Source organism: Macaca nemestrina, chromosome 3, assembly GCF_043159975.1.
Source record: "Macaca nemestrina isolate mMacNem1 chromosome 3, mMacNem.hap1, whole genome shotgun sequence".
NCBI lineage: Eukaryota > Metazoa > Chordata > Mammalia > Primates > Cercopithecidae > Macaca > Macaca nemestrina.
This window is the reverse complement of record NC_092127.1, coordinates 100,233,276-100,254,576: the sequence shown is the minus strand read 5'-3', so window position 1 is coordinate 100,254,576 and position 21,301 is coordinate 100,233,276. Positions and strand designations below refer to the sequence as shown.

Below are 21,301 nucleotides of genomic sequence, written 5' to 3'. Positions count from 1 at the left end.
TTCCACTTTCCAAGATGGTATTTCTTGTCTTTCCCTCTCTTCTCAAACCCCTTTCTTTCCATTCTTGCTTCATACTTCTTTGGAAAAACAGAAACATTAGAGCAGAAGCTACTCATTGTTATACCATCAAATCTACAAACCTAGCTGAAATCATTCAATCCTCTCTGCCTTCCCTGTTGTTACAATGAGAGATATGACTGGTTGTATCAAAGAGCAATTCCTTTCATATGCACAGTGGATCTCATTTCCTCTCACCTCTCCAAAGGCTGCTCCTTCAGTGGTCTCCTGTCACTCCCTTCCCCACTATGACTATTCCCATCAATCACAAGCATGCTCTGCAGTCATATCTTATTGTTTTTGTTTGTTTATTTTTAAAAGATGCTTCCTTAATCCTACATCTCCCATTAGCTATGGTCCTACTTTTTTTGCTTCCCTTCATAGCAAATTCCTTTAAAACAGCCATCTTCATTCACTTTCTCTGCTTCCTCATCTCCAATTCATTCTTCAATGCCCTAAGATCTGGTCTTTGTCTCACTATTTCACAGAATCTGCCAAAATAGTCACAGCTCAGCCTCCATCTTACTCTTGTTCTTAGTAACATTTAAAGAAAGTGACTATTCTTGAATTACTCTCTTCTCTTAGCTTCCATGATATCACTGGTAGGTGGCTTGTGATGGTTAAATTTAGGTGCCAACTTGACTAAATGAAGAGATGGCCAAAGAGTTGGCAAAACATTATTTCTGGGTATGTCTGTGAGGGTGTTTCTGGAAGAGGTTGGCATTTGAATCAACAAGCTGAGTAAGGAAGATCCACCCTCACCAAATGTTGCAGGCACCATCCAATTGGCTGAGGACATATATAGAAGAAAAAGGCAGAGGAAAGGTGAATTTGCTCTCTCTCCTAGAGCTGGGGCACCCATCTTCTCCTGCTCTTGGACATCAAAACTCCAGGTTCTGCATCCTTTGGACTCTGGACTTGCACCAGCAGTCTCTCAGGCTCTCAAGCCTTCAGACTTAGACTGAGCCATGCTACCAGCTTCCCTGGTTCACCGGATCTTGCAAACAGCATATTATAGAGCTCTTCAGCCTCCAAAATCATGTGAGCCAAACCCCATAATAAATCGCCTCTCTCTTTACACACATACATACACCCCCCGCCCCCCCCCCCCCCCCCCCCACACACACACACCTCCTATTGGTTTTGTTTCTCTGGAAAACCTTGACCAATATACAGGGGGAAGACATTTTCCTACTCAACCAGACCAACTCCATATGGTTGGCTGCTGCTCCTCCTCTATACAACAAAGTTACAGTTACATATCTATCGGTTATTGGTTTATTTTCTGAATCCTCTACTAAAGAGAACTCTAAGCCTGGGCAACATAGGGAGACTCCATCTCTACAAAAACAATAAAATAAAATTAGGCAGGCATGGTGGCACATTCCTGTGGTCCTAGATACTCAGGAACTTGAGGCAGGAGGATCTACTGAGCCCAAGAGGTCCAGCCTGCAGAGCTGTGATCACACCACTGCACTCCAGCCAGGGTGACAGAACGAGATAGAAGAAAGAAGAAAGAAGAAGAAAGAAGATGAAAGAAGAAGGAAGAAGAAGAAAGAAAAAGAAGGAAGAAGAAGAAGGAAGAAGAGGAGGAGGAGGAAGGAGAAGGAGAAGAAGAAGGAAGAGGGGGAGGAGGAAGGAGAAGAAGGAGAAGGAGGAGAAGGAGAAGAAGCAGAAGCAGCAGAAACAGAAAAAGGAGAAGGAGAAGGAGCAGGAGCAGCAGCAGAAGCAGCAGCAGAAGCAGCAGTAGTAGAGGGAAGAGGGAAGAAGAGGAGGAGGAAGAGGAAGAGGAGGAAGAGGAGGAGGAGGATGAGAACGAAGAAGAAGAGGAAGAGGAAGAACAATAAGAAGAAGGCAGTGGTGATGGCAAAGAAGGCGGTGGCAAATAATATGTCTCCTTTTACTACTGTGATCACAATTCCATAAAGAAGTGCCTGGTATAGAAGGAACTCAATATGTGTGTGCTGAATAAATGAATGAAGGAAGTTGGAGTGACTCAAGAGTTGATACAGAGAAGTCTTCTTTTCCTAAATGATATGAAATCATTCATCTTGATGGCTTTTAAATACAACCAATATATAATGTTGCCCAAATTTGTGTCTCTGTCTTTGATGTTTCTCCTGAGCCCAAATTACTTACATCTAACTGCCTAATTGGCAACTCTACACTTAGTATGTTCAAACTTGAGCTTATAAATTATCAGCAAAAAAATTTTCTCAGTCTGAGGTTGCAGTGAGCCAAGATTGCCGTTGCACTCCACCTGGATGACAGGGTGAGACTCCCTCTCAAAAAAACAAAAAAACAAAAACTGTCAGTCTTTGAGTCTTCCTTAGATTAGCAAATGTCATCTAGTTGCTCAGGACAATGTCCTAGGAATCTACCTTGATTCCTCCCTTTCTCATACATCTTGCATTCAACCCGCCAAGTCCAGTCAGTACTATCTCCAAAATAAACTGAAATCTGTCTACTCTTCCCTATGTGCACAGCCACCCCAATCATAACCATCACTGTTCACCTAAATTACTTCAAACATCTTGCCTTCTGCAAGCTTTGTACATGTAAATCAGAGGATGTCACTTCTCTACCCTAAATCTTCCAATGATATATCATTATTCCTACAATAAAATCCAAATTCCTTACCATGACCTACACAGTCCCAATGATCTAGCCTATGTCTCTAATCTCATACCATTTGCCCCCTCCTCATTATGCCCCAGCCACCACGGCCTTCTTTTCTGTTCTTCAAATACTGCAAGTCCCTTCCTGCCTCCCAGCATTTGCCCTTCTTATTCCTTCTCCTTGGAATGCTTTTTCACACTGCTCTAGCATAGCTGTGCATTCAATCTTGTCTTTCAGCTCCTATGTCACTTCCTCAGAGAGGCCATCTTTAACAACCTCATCTAAAGTGGCTCCTCTAACTATGCTGTTCTCTTCTTAACAGGCTTCACCTTCAACCACAGTATTCACTTTAATTTGTTATTGATTGTCTACCACTCCAAGAAGTCTTTAAGGCTCGTGAGGGGTAAAGATATTTGATCAGTGTATTCTAGTATTCAGTGCATATTTAGTAAAGATTTTTTAATGAACAAATAAAACTGTCAACTTCTACATTTCCCTTCCTTTTAGTATTAATTTCCAACCATTAGAGAATTTTGGTGGACTCTGTGATATTGGGAATAAGATAATAACACACTTTTCTATTTCTGATGGGTAAGGATAGATGTAAAAGAAGCTACATTATGACAGGGAGGAACCACATTTGGTGTGCTGGGGTCAAACTCACAATAGTTGATTTGGTCAGATTTGGTGTAGCAAAAGCCCATGACTGAGGCCTATTACAGGAAAGGGCATGCAGAATAGTGCTACTTTGCACATAACCAGGGTCCAATACATATGACTGGTACATTACAGACCACCCTTTTTAATCCCGTAGAAGTCTCTTCTGCAGTTCATCTGTATCTCAAATGAATCTCAATTTGATTGACTGAAAAAAGCAGATTTCCTTAAAACTCAAAAGAAATATAATGTTATCTTTACATTAATGAAAGGAATAAGCTTAATTTTAAAATAGCACTTTCTAGATCTTCACTATATATTTTTGGAAAAACTCTGTAATTTTCTGGCTTGGCCCAGGGAAGTAGAAATGGGAGGATGAGAAGTAGTCAAATTCTACATAGAATTTTGAACTAATTATAATTACTTTATGAACTGCAACAATAATAGTCACAGGTACAACCTTATGAATTATATACCTTATGAAACACAATTATAATTTTAATTGTGTTTAAGTCTATTAAAAATTACCCTACAGAAAATGGCAACCAGTCATTTCCACGTAAAGAAAAAAATGAAAATTAATTGCAGCAGGGGTGGTCAAATTAAATCAAAGCTTTATTGTCCAGTGCTACGGTTTGAGTATTTGTCCTCTCCAAAAGTCATATTGAAATTTAAGCCCCAGCGTGGCAGTGTTGAGAGGTGGGGCCTTGAAGCAATGATTGGGTTTTAAGAGCTCTGCCCTCATGAATAGATTAATTCATTTGTGGATTAATAAATTAATGGGTTAATGAATTAATGGGTTATTATGGGAGCAGGATTAGTGGCTTTTGCATCCTCTCTTGCTATGTGACCTCTGCACATGCCAGCTCCCCTTCCCCCTTCCACCATGAGAGGAAGCGGCCTGAAGCCCTTGCCGGAAGCAGATGCTGTTGCTATGCTTCTTGTACAGCCTGCAGAACTGTGAGCCAAAGAAACCTCTTATCTTTATAAATTAAAAAAAAGAAGAGGAAGAGAGATCTGAACTAGCACACTTAGCCCCCTAACTATGTGATGCCCTGTACCACCTAGAGCAAGAAGGCCCTCAACAGATATAGCCCCTTGAGCTTGGACTTCTCAGCCTCCAAAACTACAAAGAATAAATTACTTTTATAAATGACTGCATTTCAGGTATTCTGTTATAAGCAAGGGAAGATGGACAAAGAAATCAAGCATCATTAAGCTCTAAAGTTTGGACTCTCAGTCTTAATATTATTATAATCCAATATAGAGCTTTCCTTCAGCTCCTATATCACCTCTTTGGAGAAGCTCCATCTAACAACCTCACCAAAAAAAGCTTTCCCTAGTTATGTTTTTCAACCTGCTTTACTTCTGTCACAGTACTTATTGAATTGAGATTGGTTTAGATGTCCATGTGTTGCTCTGATCTGTTCCTAATAACTGTGCTGTCCTTTGATCATCGAACCCACCATGCTTTCTCATTTAACAGTCTTGACTTAGAGAAGCTCTACTTTTTATTTATTTGCACAGAGGTTTAAATAATGATCCACTACCATATGCAAGTGTGCAAGTGCCTGACTCAGGGCCTTTGTACTTGCCATTCCTTGTGTTTAGAATGTTCTTCCTCCAAAAGTTTGTATGGCTTGCTCTGCCACGTCATTTAGATCCCCACTCAAATGCTCCCTAGCCTAGGGGTCTTCCTTCACTTCTCTACACAAAAAAGCTCCCCAGCTCCCTTCTCTCCCACCAACTCATATACAGTACCATTAATTTCAAGAGTGTATCATGGTTTAATTTTTTTTTTTTTGCAGAATCTATCATCAGATGACATAGTAACTTCCTTAATTGTTTATAGTCTGTGCCCATCCCGCTAAAAGGTAAACTTCATGAGAGCATGTATTATTTTTTAATTCACTGTTATTTTTAAAGCTCATAGAATATCAGCTGGCTAACAGGCATTCAATAAATGCTTGAATAGCTGAATAGACTGATGAGTCAAAAACAACCTCTTCCGACTCCTCTTCTTCAGTTTATCCTACACATGAATGCCAAATTAATTTTTTCTACTTTATTACTCTTAGTCTGTTTTGTGTTGCTATAAATGAACATCTGAGGCTGGGTAATTTATAAAGAAAAAAGATTTATTTGGCTCATTCTGGAAAGTTAAGTTTGGGCATCTGCATATGGTGAGTGCCTCATGAAGGAAGGCAAAAGGGAGACAATCTGTGTAGAGATCATATGGCAAAGGGGCGGGGGTGCCAGGCTCTTTTTAATAACCAGCTCTTGCAGAAACTAATACAGTGAGAACTCACTCACTTCCAACGGAGGGCATTAATCTATTCATGAGGAATCCACCCCCATGACCCAAACACTCCCCCATTAGGTCCCAACTCCAACGCTGAGGACCAAGTTTCCACATGAGATTTGGTGGAGACATACAAACTACATCCAAACCATAGCCAACTCCAATTCAAGTTATTCCTTTCCTGGAAACTTTTAATTACTGCTGCCCATCATCACATTTAAATTCTTATTGCTGCCATCCAACACATTTCAACCCACCCTTCTTGTCATATCTACCCTACATGAACTTTATAATTGGGGTCACATGCTACTTGTGCTAATTACTTACATGCTTATCCCATTTTCCATCCTTGATCTCAGATGCTTAAAGGACTTTTCAATCTTTTCTCTCTTTATGGTGCTGAAGTAGACAATTAATATCTTTGTATGTCCAACACTCATTCTCCCTTCTTTGGAGGAAGATGTAGTTTTAGGAAACCACTCTTTCCTATTGGATACAGTGTTTCAATAAAAGTGTATCTCTGAGGAACAATTGGACATGTCTTCCAAGAACTTCCAAATATCAATCAGATACCCATTCACTATAATTTTCACCAGAAATGAGAAGACTCAAAAACTGAGAATAGCTAAAGCTGACTCTCCCAGTGGCAGTCTGTTGAAGACACTGTTTGGCTCTCACAACACCTGCTGCCCAGAACCTTATAGCTGTCAGCTGTCTTGGTAAGGGTCCTCTGGGAAGTCTGGTTTGTAGAAATTCCTTTCCTTTCCTTTTGTCAAATTTTTCCCAGAGTTGTTTTTTGTTGCTTTCAACTAAAGAAAGTACTTTGAGTTACACAAATATTTATTATAGTGTCTTTTATATTGTGGGCACTGAAGAGAAAATTATGAATTGAAATCGTGCAGTATTGATGGTAATGATAATCAAATTAATAAACAACACTGGCTATCACATATATAGTAGTTACTACGTGCATGGTTTTCTTCTAAGTGCTATTACACATTTACTCATTTTATCCTCACAACAATCCTATGAAATATGTGCTTTTACTACCCAAATTTCATATGTAAGGAAAGTGAGGTACAGAGAGTCTGAGTAACTTGTCTAAGGTCCTACATCTAGTAAGTGGTAACACTGGAATTTGAAGCCAGGCAGTCAGTCTCCAAAACCTGCTCTCACCTGCACAGAACACTGCCTCTCCTGAAGAGTCCTTCCTATTTAATGAGATCAGGAAACAACACACGTTAGGTAAGTCCCAAAGCAAACTAAAGTAGGAAATCATAACAAATAATCTTTCATGTACGATCTGTCTTGTACAAGCCACAATCATAATGTGTCACCTATATATTGGAGTGGAAATACATGGAGTGAAAATATGAAGCCTTTAATCATTATTAGGTCTTTCCTAAGTATTCAACTAAGGTTTTGAGGCAGTGGCAACGCTTTGTGTATTTCATATCATTTACTCATCTTCTCCCTCTGGGCATCAGGAAAGCCATTTTCAGCCTCTCTTCCAGTTAGATTGGGAGCCACATGACAAGCCACTTCTAGATTTGGCCATAAAAATATTCCAAATTATTTTCATCCTCCTGTTTCCCTGATAAGGCAAACTTTGATGGTAGCTGGTCTAAGATGAGGAGGGCTCCTCAACCCACTGGACTGCAAAGTGAATGAGAAATACATTTTGATTGTGTTAAGCCACCAAGGTTTTAGAATCTTTTACAGAAGCTTCCATTAACTACTCTGACACTATTTTCCCATAAATAGCTATATTGTTGTATTCACACTACATTTGTTTAACTAAATTATATAAGTACCATAAAAAAACAATAATTGGCATAAACAGGTTTGGAAACAAACACGATTGACTCCTGGTCAGCATACAGTAAAACTGGTATTGAGCAGGTGTATAAGAGAGTCACCTACTAGTCACAAGAATTAAGGGTTGACATGTACAGCAGTCAGTATGTCTTAAAAAAGAATGCACAGAATTAATTCACCTGGCAAATTAGGTAGTTGGAAGTCTGTGAAGCAAACTTTTATTGTATGCACTAGAGATGTGAACAATTATTAATGCTCAGAATAGTTACTATGACTTTCTTGAAGGAAATTTGAGTTAACTTTCACTTAAACGTGTTGTAATTTAATGGATGTTTTGAGTAAATATAAAGAACTAGAATAAGTGTTTTAGAAGATACAAGAATGTATGAGTTGATTCACAACTTTAAGATAAATGCCAACATATAAGTAAATATGAGATATTGTTCTTACCCTAGAAAAACTTACAACACAACATGAAAGGAAAAAAACCCCAACTTATCCAAGGCAGAATGTTCTAACAGAAGGAGAAACAAAGTGCCACAAGACAACAAAGGAGATGAGGATTAACTCTACCTGGAAGCTGGAGAGGGCTTCACGGAGGGGGTAGAATTTGAGATGTCTCAGTTGGACCTGTACCAACTTAACCAGAAGCAGACCTTGCCACGAGGATTGACAGCAAGTAGTTTATGCGGGTGGTTCTGTGGTGGAATGGGGGTGATAATAGAGGGAGAAAGGGAGCCAACAAGAAATGTCACTATTAAGCTCCCACAGTGGTTCTTAAGCTTAAATTTAGGGGAGAGCTCGGGGAACAGTGTAAAATATACACCCCTAAATAATTCTAATTGAGGAGTAAAGCAGCTGGGAATTTATACCCCCCCAGTTTTTAGCCATGGATAAGGCTTACCCCCATCACTGGAAGAATGTTCATTTCTAGGCACTTCCAGGCCACAGAAGTATAACTTCCATCCTGAGGAGATCAACTGAAGAATATATCAGAAACTCAGTTTTATAGAAAATGTAAGTGATCTTTAAAAACCTCAAATATTCACTTGCCATTTACTGAGTGCCTTCTATTTGCCAAATATACACAGTATAATGATTTAAAGTAGTCAACTTCTTTAATAAACAGTTCCAAAGTTTTGCCATCTCACTGGAAACAGTTTAAAGGATACATAGCATAATGGCGTCTTCATAAGCAAAAGCAATTTAGTCTGTCTTCTGTTAATTATTCCTTATATTAGGAAAGAATGTAATACCTGGCAATGTGTTACATCTAATGATTCATGAGAAGACACGACTTTCTAGTGTTTACCTATAATCACTCTATAAAACAAAATGTCTGGGGAGAAGAAATTAACAGCAATCTGAATTGTAAATATATGCGTATGATCTAAAAATTGGAGCCATAAAGCATTCCAAACTATGAAGTAACTTTTAATATTACTTTTATTACTTAATGCTTTACACTTCTTGTTAATCTAATTAGTTTCTACTACTAAAAGGTGCCCATTTGAGTAATTCAAGCAAACAACCCTCTATTATGCTATTAAAAATTTTATTTTTATATAATTAGGGGGACAGGTGCATATTTCTTACATGCATATATTACACAGTGGTGAAGTCTGGGCCTTTACTATGTGTACACATACCCACACACACACACACATTTTCTTTATTCAATTCTCCCTTGATGGACACCAAGGTTAATTCTATCTTTGTTATCGTGAATAGTGCTATCCCAATCCATAAGACTGGGATGTTTTTCCATTTGCTTGTGTCATCTACAGTTTTTTTTTTTCACCAGTGTTTTTTAGTTCTCCTGATAGAGATCTTTCACCTACTTGTTTAAATATATTCCTATGTATTTTTTTTTTTTTTGGAGCTACTGTAAATGGGATTTCCTTCTTGATTTGGTACTCAGCTAGGTCCTTAATGGTATATAGAAATGCTACTGATTTCTGTACATCAAATTTGTATCTCGAGCCTTTACCAAATCTAAGAGTTTTTTGATGGAGCCTTTAGGGATTTCTAGATAAAAGATTGTATCATCAATGAACAGGGATAATTTGACTTACTCTACTCTAATTTGGATGCCTTTAAAAAAAAATCTTGCTTGATTGTTCTGGTGAATCTATCTGGTCCTAGTCTTTTTTTTTTTTTTTTTTCTCTTGGTAGAATTATTTTTATTACTGATTCAGTTTTTCTACTTATTGTTGGTCTGTTCAGGAATGCTATTTATTGATCTCAGAAAGTTGTATGTTTGTAGGAATTTATCTATTTCCCCTAGGTTTTCTAATTTGTGAGCCTATAGTTCTTCATAATAGTCTTTGATGATTTGTTTTATTTCTGTGGTGTAGGTTGTTATGTTTCCCTTTTCATTTCTGATTGTGTGTTTATCTAGATCTTCTCCCTTCTTTTCTTGGTTAGTCTAGTGAGTGGTCTATCAATTTTGTTTGTCTTTTCGAATAACCAACTTTTCATTTCATTGATCCTTTGTATTTTGGGGGGATCTCTTATTTAGTTCTATTCTGATCTTCATTATTTCTTTTCTTTTGCAAACTTGGGGTTTGCTTTGTTATTGTTTTTCTAGTTCCTTGAGGTGTGAAGTTAGGCTGTTAATTTTTTTAATGTAGGCATTTAATGCCATAAACTTCCCTCTTAGCACTATTTCTGCTGTATCCTGCATATGGTGTGTTTTCATTTTCATCTGATTCAAAAAATTTAAAATTTCTGTCTTAATTTCTTCATTGACCCAGTGATCATTCAGGAGCATGTTGTTTAATTTCCATGTGTTTGTATAGTTTCTGAAGTTCTTTTTGGTATTAATTTCTAGTTTTTATTCCACTGTGGTCTGAGAAAATACTTGATATAATTTTGATTTTTAAAAATTTATGAAGAATTGTTTTGTGGCCCAATCATGGGGTCTATCTTGGAGAATGTTCCATGTGCTGATGAGAAGGATGTATATTCCATAGTTATTGGGTAGAATGTTCTGTGAATGTTTGCTAAGTCCATTTAGTCTAAAGTCCAACTTAAGTCTAATGTTTCTTTGTTAATTTTCTGTCTCAATGATCTGTCTGTTGCTGTCCCCATTATTACTGTATTGCTGTCTATTTCTTTATGCCTAGAAATATTTGTTTTGTGACTCTAGGTGTTCCAGTGTAGGGTTCCTAAGGTATATCTTGCTGAATCGATCCCTTTATCATTACATAAAATCTTCTTTGTCTTTTATTACTGTTTTCGATTTAAAGTTTGTTTTATCTAATATAAACAAACTTGGATTTGCTTTTTCTTTTTAATCCAATCTGCCAATCTGTATCTTTTAAGTGGAACATTTAATCCATTTACATTCAAGGTTAATATTTATATGTGAGGCTTTGATCCTGTCATATTGTTAATTGTTTCCAAATTGTTTTATAAATTCTTTGTTTCTTTTTCTCTTTTTGTCTTTGTGGTTTGACGAAATTGTCATGCTGTCATTTGATTCTTCTCTCTTCCTCCTTTCTGTGATTGCTTTATAAGAACTGTGAGTTTCATATTTCCATGTGTTTTCATGATGGTGAATATTAACTTTTCATTTCCATTTTTAAGATCCCTTTGGTCATTTCCTGTAGGGCCAGTCTAGTGGTGACAGATTGTCTGAGCATTTGCTTGTCTGATAAAAATTTTAGTTCTCCTTCATCTATGAAGCATATTCAGGAAGGTTATAAAATTCTTGGCTGATAGTTTTTTTTCTTTCTTTCTTTCAGCACTTTGAAAGTACCATCCTACTCTCTTGTGGACTGTAAGGTTCCTGCTGAAATGTCTGCTGTTAGACTGAAGGGTTTTTTTATATTGATAACTAGACTTTTTTCTCTGGCTAATTTGAAAATTTTTTCTTTCACTTTTACTTTAGACATTCTGAATATAATATGCCATGGTGTAGTCTTTTTGCAATGTATTTTCCTGGAGATTGCTGGGACTCCTATATCTGGATATCTAACTTTCTTGCTAGATTTGGGAAGTTTTCATCAATTATTTCCTTAAATAGATTTTCTAAGCTTTTTTTATCCCTCTTCCCCCTCAGGAATGCCAATCATTTGTAAGTTTAGTCACTTTTTGTAGTTCCATATGTCTTGAAGGCTTTATTCATCTTTTTTTTCCTTTTTTTTTTTTTTTTTTCTTTTTGTCTGACTGGATTATTTCAAAAGACCTGCCTTCAAATTCTGAGATTCTTTTTCTTATTTGGTCTAGTCTATTACTGGAGCTTTCAAATGTATTCTGTATTTGCTTCAATGCATTTTTTTAATTCCAAAATTTCTACCTTGTTTTTTGAGACAGGATCTCTCTCTGTCACTCAGGCTGGAACACAGTAGTATGAACACAGCTCACTGCAGCCTCAACTTTCTGGTCTCAAGTGATCCTCCGACCTTGGCCTCTTGAGTAGCTGGGACTACAAGTGTGTACCACCATGCCAAGCTAGTTTTTGCATTTTTTTGTAAAGACAGGGTCTTGTCATGTTGCCCAAGCTGGTCTTGAACTCCTATGCTCAAGTGATCCTCCTGCTTCAGCCTCCCAAAGTGCTGGGATTATAGAGGTAAACCACTGAACTCTTTTTTTTTTTTTTTTTTAAAGATATCAATCCCCTGGTACGTTTCACATTCATATCCTGAGTTGATTTTCTGATTTCTTTGTACTAGTTTTCAGAATTATCTTGCATCTCATTGAGCTTCTTTAAAACCAATATTTTGAATTCCTTATCTGGCATTTTGAGAAATTTTTTTTTATGGGGATCTGTTACTGGACACTTGTTGTGTCCTCTGGTGGTGTCATATTTCCATGCTTTATCATGTTTTTTATGTCCTTTCTTTGATAATTACACATCTGGTGTAGTAGTCACCTGTTCCCATTTTTATTTTGTAGGGGAGAATTTTTGTATTTTTCTCTTGAGTAGACGTATTTTTCTGGTTGAGTAGCATACTTTGGCTTTGATTTTGGGCGCCTGAGGTAGTATAATCTTTGTATGACACTCAGCCATACACAGGGTCAATGGTATCTGTGATTTCCTAGGTGGCTTAGAGTAGTTATTAGGTGAGGCTGTGGTGAAGCTCTGCTGGGGACTTGGACATCAACTAAGCCTGTATTTGAGCCCTGGTGGTGGCAGCAATGGAGTAAGTGTCTCTGTCTTTAGGTCTCAGAGCAGCTTATTCTAGCTTGCTCCATCCAGCATTAGTGGGTCCTGGAGGGCTGATTCTTGGGCCTCCTGATGGCTTTCATAGAAGCTAGTTGTGAGACTGTTGGGCTACATGTGTGAGTGGGCTCTTAAGGTCCTAGGCATCTGAAGTGGTGTGGGTGATGGCATAGCAGTGGTAGAGCAACCCACTGGCCCCCAAGTGGTATGTGTTAATGTTGCTGAAAGCAACAGCGAATGGGGCAGCCTAGTCTCCAGTCCCACAGCCCCCTATAGCAAGGTGATATGTATTGTCCTAAGCTTAGGAGAGCTTGCTCTTCCCTGTCCTTCCCATGGCTAGGTGATGGGTACAGCCATGTTGCCTCAAACTTGGCTTAATGGTGAGGCACAGCCTAGTGTTAAACTCTCAAAATGGTGCCTTGGGCCTGGGACCAGAAAGAGTGCGGTCCCTCTCAGGCAAGGAGCCTGGACAAGAAGCTGTGAGTACGGTCTACTCACATCTCAGTCTCAACAGCTCACAGCAGGGTGGCAGGGACCCTCCCATGGGTGCATGGGAGTGCTTTGTTTCCCCTCTCTCTCCTTGGAGCAATGAGGTGGCAGCAACTGTATCTGTAGATGCTTGGTATCTAGGTTGCTCTCAAATTGGTATCCAGACGAGGCTGCTCTAGGCTTGGATGCCTATGGGATTCTGTGTGGGTTCCCTTTCTGGAGCTTCATATGTCAGGCTAAAGGCCCTAGTGGGTTGAGAGTTTTTCCCATATCCAAAACTATAGAAGCCTATTTCAGAATGTGGAGCCCTGGGGGTTTCTCTTTGACTGTTTCCCCACATCCAGGAGCCTTTCCTGGCTCTCAGTCAGTCCCTGGCCATGCAGGCTGCCTCAAACCTTCTCCTTACTTATCTCTGGTGTTTCCCAACTCTTCTCTAGGGAATCCCGGTGTCTTCTCCTAGACAATCTGTTCAAAATGTATCTATTTACTATTCTGGTCCCTCTCTGTGAAGGAGACATATACTACCTGGGTCTATTCAGCCATCTTAATATCAACTCTATGATCTGCCACGCTATTTAATTACTGCGTTTTAAAAATACATCACTTAACTTTTTTTTAACCTCCAAACTCAGAATCTATCTAAAAATTATAACTCACGATCAAAACAAGGATTTGTTCGGAAGAAAGGAGGAAATGAATTCTAAATAAGTGCTACCTCTGAGTTTCATAAATGCTCAAAATGATAACATAGATTTTGGTGGGTACAAGCTAATCATTCTCACTACATAAGTTTACCTACACAAAAGGAGAGACAGTGCAACCAGATTACAAAGAAGCAAACAACAAAAAACCAAAAACATCTTTTATTTCCTGTTATAATTCCCCTGCTGCTCAGAAGTTTATAATATTCTTGAGGGGCTACACAAGAGGTTAGGAAGAGTGAAGACATATAGGAGTCAGAAGAACAGAGTTCAACTGCTTTCCTGACACTGACACTAAGTTCCTACAGTACATACTCATTAAATGAATGCACGTATGAAAGCTCATGGCACTGATGGCCTAAGTTAAGTCTCCAAGATTTTGGTTATTTCTCTACTTCGCTTCTAATCAGTACTTTCTTGATTTCAAAACCCAGCTTTGCCATTTACTGTTGTGTAATCTTGAGCAATTTACCCTTATATTTACTCATCTGTAAACCAGTATTAAGATCAATTACTTCAAGAGGTTACTGTCAGTAGTAAATGAGGTACATATATAGAAGAATGTGGCACAATGTCTGGTATAAGGCCCTATTCTCCCTTTTGCCCCTGTGTTCCTACACTGATTTTGTTTCTTATAGACTGTAAGGTCCCCCAAGGACAGGGACATGTCTTGTTTATTTTCTGAAGCACTCCAGCACTTAGTAGGGAGCTTTGCACAGAGTAGTTTTGCATTAAATAAGAAAAAAGTGAACAAACATTTGTTGAAGTTAATTGTGCTTAGGCTGTGGCACTAAATGAAAATGGAGAGACATGCCATGTTTTTGAGCATGAAAAAGATATGGGAAATGGTTTAGGAAGTTTCTGTGATATATCAGTTTATAGGGTAAGTGACTTTGATTCTACATAAACAATATTAATTTTTTGACCTGAAAGTCAAATATATAAAAAAATGAGCTTTGTGGTCAAACTTGCCATAACATATATTAATGTGAGCACTTCCTTCGAACTAATCACTATGGAAGGTCATTCTAATATTTTGCTTTCCTCAGCGCATTTGTTAGTAACTGTTTTGAGAGTTTGCTTAAGAGTCACATAAGAAAATCAACATAATTATTTTATAGCCAGATTTAAATTTTAAACCCAAAAGTTAACATATAATCAGCACTCCTCAACTTAGTGATATGCCATAGGTCAAAATGACTATTGCTCACTTCCCACAATCAAAGCATTAAAGTACAAAGATTTCCCAGTCCAATGATATACAGAAAAATATGGTATATGAGTGACATATATATGCTCTGAAGACAACTTTAAAATCCCAAAAGATATAATGAGCAATAGCAACACTATCTAATAAAGTCCTATAACATGTTTATCTGGAATAGGTTCATATTCATCTAGATATTTCTAGATAGATATTTAGCAATATGCTAATCACGTTATTTTATAGTATGCATATATATGAGGTTTGCATGAACCCTATTACATTTATTCATAATACTTATACACAAACGGGACAACCAGACAAACCAGGCTCATAGACTCCTGAACCCCTCAATATCTGCCAACCTTCTGGGTAAATTCAGGGTCAATAAGGACAAACCATCAATATCTTTATCTCCCATCTTTTTATCATCGCCTTTCCCATAATTTTCTCTTCTCCTTCACTTTAGTCCCTCATGCTCATAAACACAACTTAAGCCTTATTTTCACTCCAGATAGCTCAACCTCCAAAATCAGTAATGCAAACCTCCTATTTCCTGTTTTCAGCCCCTACTCTTCTAGCTTACTTGCTCATCTACTTCTGCCTCAAACATTCTTTAGCCTGCCTAACTACAGTCTCTAATAACTCCTATTGTATTGCTGTTGCACATCCTAGCTTACCTTCCGATCGTCTCATCAATTTCATTACCATCATCCATGCCCAATTTATCATTGTTTTTACCTGGACTATTGTAATAAATTCCTAATAGATTGCCCTACTTCTGTCTATCCCTCTCAAGAGCCTAGTAATCTTTTTAATACAGAAGTCACAACATAGCACTCTTCTGCTTAATACTGACTAATAGCTTCACTTAGAGTAAAAGTCAAAGTCCTCAAAATGATCTATCAATAGACACAATCTGCTGATCCTTTGTTTCCTTTGTGGCCTCATTTCCTTTCAATTCCATCTTGCTCATGGCAATCCAACTGTACTGGCCTCTCAGCTGCTCATCAGACCAGGTATATTCACATCTCAAGGCCTTTGTACTGCTCTTCTCCTTGCCTGGAATACTCTTCTCTCAAGTGTTTTCATGGCTTGCTGCCTAACTTCTTTCAAGTCTCTACTCAAATGTCTTCCTGTCAATGAAGCATTTTAACTGTTCTATTTAAACAAGCAAATGCCACTCCTCTACTTCTGCCTTGCCCTGCTTTATTTTACTTCACAGAATATATCACCATCTGACATACTACATATTTTCTTTTCTTTTTTTATTGGCTGTTGTTTATTGTATTTCCATTAGAATATAAGAATCATAAGGGCAGAGATTTTCATCTATTGTTCACTGTACCTAGAACAATTACTCCTATTAGGCACTGAATAATTACTAATACTTGGATTTAATGAATTCAACTTAATAGTTCATGGTCCATTATTTTATCCATACTTTTCTCACCAAATTTTGTGTATGTAAATATCTGGATGATTAAGTTAATTCTTGAATGGGGCTTCACTAATGTCTAGATTTAGAACACCTTCTGAAGAGAAAATCTAGAATTATCCTGCAGCTGGAGAAATTAGACTGTGGCTGTTAGATGCCTACTAGAAAGATGTGCTTCTCCTAACCCAGTTATTCAGAAATACAGCCTTGACCTTTCATTCTGACAAAATAAAAGTGTTTCTATGTAAATTCCCTTCTTGAAACCTATAAAAACAAAAATAATGAATGAGAGAAAAGAAACCTCCATCTTAAGTGAAGTAAGAGATGGCCATAACTGTGGACCACTGACTGTGAAGACTATTTGCCAAATTCAACAAAATGGGGGCTAAAATGCCAAGGGCCAACATATACATTATCATATTTCTCCAAATGTCACAGTGCTAAGAGGTCTATCCAAAATTTCCTTCACTGGGGTAACTAGATCTGGTCAACATGGTCAAACCATTGCAGAATCTGGAAAAACTCTAGAGACCTAGGTTCACTCCCAAAGAATGGCAGGGAAAACAAAGTTGAACGGGAAGTCATAATGATAAAACTTTTCCCGTTATCATTACCTTGGCCTTCAGACAGAGGAAGTCTGTCTCAAAGTGAGGCTGATGAATGTGCTATAGATGCCATGATCAATTTTGCAGCTACTGACCATAATCAGCTGAACAGAAACAGACATTAGGCTTTGACAGCCTACGACAGAAAAAGACTCCATATTCCAATACTCTGGTCAAAGTTCTTCATCTAGGTCCAAATACAACCAAATATATTTCTCTGGGCCCAAATCTCCATTTAGCATGCATGCAAGAATATATAAGAAACTTCATTCAACACTTTATGACTCTGTTCTCCAAACTGGGATATACAAGGTATCTCAGTGTTTATGTTTAGTCCTTTTCCCCACTTAAAAGCCCTATATCTAAGTCGTTTTCATGAGACTTGCCTTATTCTCAACTCATATATTTTATGTCCCTATCACTCTTGGGTATTTATCATTTACTTTGTGCCTATTTCCTATCTTTATATTCATCTTTCCAAAAACTGAACTCATGTGAAAAAATGAACAGAAAGACACTTTTCTTTAATTACCTTCTCATTTTTTTCTTTTTCAGTATATTAATGATTTCATTCTGAGAGTCTCAATTTCTTTTAAACCCATCTACCTTTTAGTTTCTATCTAATGTTTCTATGATCTTTATAATTTTCAAAAAAGTCTGTTTTCGAAGCATTGTCAACATTTACATATCTAAATGTGGCTAACATATTCTCATTTTATTACTATGTACTTTAAAATGGCATTGGCATATCCTTTTAAAATGACTACTATAACTTCTATTTCATCCTTACTTGTTATGATTAAGTCCAGAGAATCACAGCCCTTGTCACATTCTCTACTTTCTCAAAGAAGAGACTATCAGCAAGATCAGTTAAAAAAAATACATCAAAATTCTGCTTTGGCAGAATGACACTTCCAGAGACTACAAACGTAGTTTCTAATCATGACATTTATCTGCCTCTAGGCCAGATCTGAAACTTACATTAAAAGAGCAGCATTTTATATTCTTCTTCATCTACTGAAGACGTCTGTATTTGGTTCCCACGGAATTATATCTTATATTATAGTCTCATACCATGTTCTCCACCAGCCTTAAACCTAGTCACTCAAGGATTTCCAAGCAGGGCACTCTTCCACAGATCTCAACAGGTGTTATTTTACTTGCACAGCAAATAACACCTGTGTTAGTCTGATTGTGTTGCTATAAAGAAATACTTAAGGCTGGGTCATTTATTTTAAAAAGAGGTTTAACTGACTCACGGTTCAGCAGGTACAGAATATCTGCCTCTGGTGAGGCCTCAGGAAGCGCACAATCACAGCAGAAGACAAAGGGGAGCAGGCACGTCACATGGCGAGAGTGGGAGCAAGAGTGAGGGGCAGAAGTGCCACACATTTTTAAACAAGCAGGTCTCGTGTGAACTCACAGCAAGAACTCACTCGTCACCAAGGGGATGGCACTAAGCCATTCATGAAGGATCCGCCCTCGTGGTCCAGACACCTCCCACCGGGCCCCAGTTCCAACACCAGGGACTACATTTCACCATGAGATTTGGAGGGGACAAACATCCAAACCATATCAACTTCCCAATGGCATATTCCAGCAATTAGTTTTATCTCAGCAAGTTCGCCCTGCCTAAGATTATATTTATCTATTTCCATTATACTTCAGGTTCACCTTATTGTTTTATCTGCCCTAGTAAAAAGGTATGAGTGTTAAAAATTGTTTATAAGAGATTTTTAATTTTTTTTATTTTTAATTGTCATTATGGGTCCTTTAGTAGTCGTACATATTTATGGGGTATATGTGATTGAGAGACGCTGCTGAAACAAAGTTCATTACCTTTTAACATTTTAAAAAGAGATCCTTTTCAAAGTACTACAGGCACCAGAGGAACAAACTTGAGGGGGTTTTTTCTATTTAAAAAATTATTTATTTTAACTTTTCTGAGGCAAGACTGAAGTAATGTTGTTTTCTTATTTTCTCTTGTGAATCGCTGACATTTTTTTCAGCTACTGTTTTACTTCTAACTCAGATTTACAACTGATAGTCTCCAATTATCTCATTTTATCATTTTAACTGCGCAAACTAGAAAATCTAGTTTTAGATCCTTTCGTAGGATGCTACTTGATACTCATACCATTTTAACCTTTCTTCAAAGTCATAGCCTCAACTGGGAGAAGAGATGAAAACATTCCTTTAAGTGCCCAAACCAAGTGTCTCTGATTTTATCATTCATTGCTATATGAATCAGCAAAGAGTATGTTATGGTCTGTAAACCTGATAATCTTCAAGAAACCTCCTGAGGATATCTCATAGCAGCTCCATCATCATTTACCTCAATATAAATGAGGACGAAATAAGATGGCTTCCTTATTTTCCCATATCTGGAGGATTTGTTTGGATGTTTACCCTCTGATTCTCAATTCTAGGTCTTTGGAGACCTACAGGCATTTACCTAATATATACAGGGTATATTATAAAATTACCAATGTATAAAAAGACTTAGATAGTATTGTCAAGGACTCCTTTATAGGTTTTCAAAATATTCTCCTTTACTGATGATTGCTACCAAAAACTAATATATGGGACTTAAAATCTGAGGTTGAGCTTCAAACTGTGCCAGACACAAAGGAGACAAAAAGACACAGTAATACTGTCTTCAGGAATTTGCCATCTAGTTAGTAAGCTAGCACTCCTGATCACAGCCATATGCACTTACTCCTGCTGTAACATCAGGCTTCTGCAGTAAGGGTGGTGTGGCCAGTTAACCAGAGCACTGGGCTCATGCAGGTATTTTTGAGACGACCTTATAGCAACAAGAAAACATAAAATTGCTATTATTCTTGAATCTTATAAGGCTATATTTCAATATAATAAACATTTGAAATAATAGATTTCATAAGAAGAACTCACTACACATAGGAATAATAATCTGAGGGTTATATTCATACGGAATTTTTATGAGAAAGAATTAAATAAAATCTTCTGTCTAAAATTACAGCAATACTGAAAATTAAAAACCAAGTTGCTTACTTTTACTATGATAAGCCTAGCCAGGTTTTCGCATCTCGGTTGATCATTTTCTGTATATTCTACTTCAAACAGGGTATTATAATTTTCTAGAATTGTAGCCATTATCTTGTTGCACAGGTCCTGTTCCTTCATGCCTTCAAGCCCAGGTGGCACACTAGAAACAAGAAAGGGAAAGAGAGGAATTACTTAGTAAACACAACAATGTCTGCTAGCTGACTCAGACTCGTATTTTGAAATCTCCTGAATAATTAGCCTTCTTATAGGGATGTATGGGATTTTCAACAAGCTCTATGGTAACATGCATGACATTGTTGGAGCAATTGGAGAGTTCCCAAGTTCTGAATCAATAGCTTGGGCTGAATAAGAAAAACATAGGCTGTTCAGGAAGACGATAGAGATGAATACTGAGGCCAGTGGTGCTTTGAATATATTAAAAATTATTATACATAATATTTATATAAAAGTAAAAAAAGAATGAGGGTTTTCACAACAGAAATAGCCACACAAATAATAGGAACACAGTCTTTATTTAAGGATTTCTTAGATAATGCACAAAAAGTACAAACCTTAAAGGTAGAAATGAATCCTTCTGGGGAAAAATAATGATAATTGTTGAACTAAGTGACAAGAGCATGGAAGGTCTATTACACTATTCTCTCTTCTTTTGAATGTACTTATATTTTTTCACAATAAAAAGAGTTGAAAATATATCTGAATGCAGAATACCCCACAAACAAGGTAAAAAGATAGTTTACAGGTACATTTCTGCAGTAACATGTATAACTGACAAACATTAGTAGTTATACTATGTAAAGAATCCCTACTAATCAATAGATAGGTCCAAAAGAAAAAGAGATGAAAGACATGAGTTTGAAATGTTGCAGAATAGTTAATAACCTTACAAAAAGATACTTAGCTTCACTGAATAACCAGAGAAATACATTTAAAAAGCACCACTCAGGTCTCGTTTACTACTTATCTGTATTAATTTTCTGAGGTTGTTGTAACAAATTACCATATACTAAGTGACTTAAAACAACAGAAAGTATTGTCTTCCAGTTCTGGAGGCCAAAAGAACAAAATCAGTATCACTGGGGCAAAATCAAGGTGTCAGCGGGGCTATACTCCCTGTGAAAGCTCTAGGGGAGAAGCTGTTCCTTGCCTCCCCTAGCTTCTGGTGGCTGCCAGCATTGCTTGACTACAGGTGC

At 37.5% G+C, this 21,301-nt stretch overlaps 1 protein-coding gene across 8 annotated transcripts in view; it reads right to left on the bottom strand.

Annotated features, from left to right (window-relative positions):
* The window catches only part of LOC105479633 (family with sequence similarity 13 member A), a 377,790-nt gene that overhangs the window by 178,537 nt on the left and 177,952 nt on the right, over positions 1 to 21,301 (bottom strand). For all 8 annotated transcript variants that reach the window (XM_011737705.3, XM_011737709.3, XM_011737712.3 and 5 more), the window contains one exon: positions 20,094 to 20,247. In XM_011737705.3, coding sequence (XP_011736007.2) covers positions 20,094 to 20,247 — 154 coding nt within the window. The remainder of the gene's footprint in view (positions 1 to 20,093; positions 20,248 to 21,301) is intronic.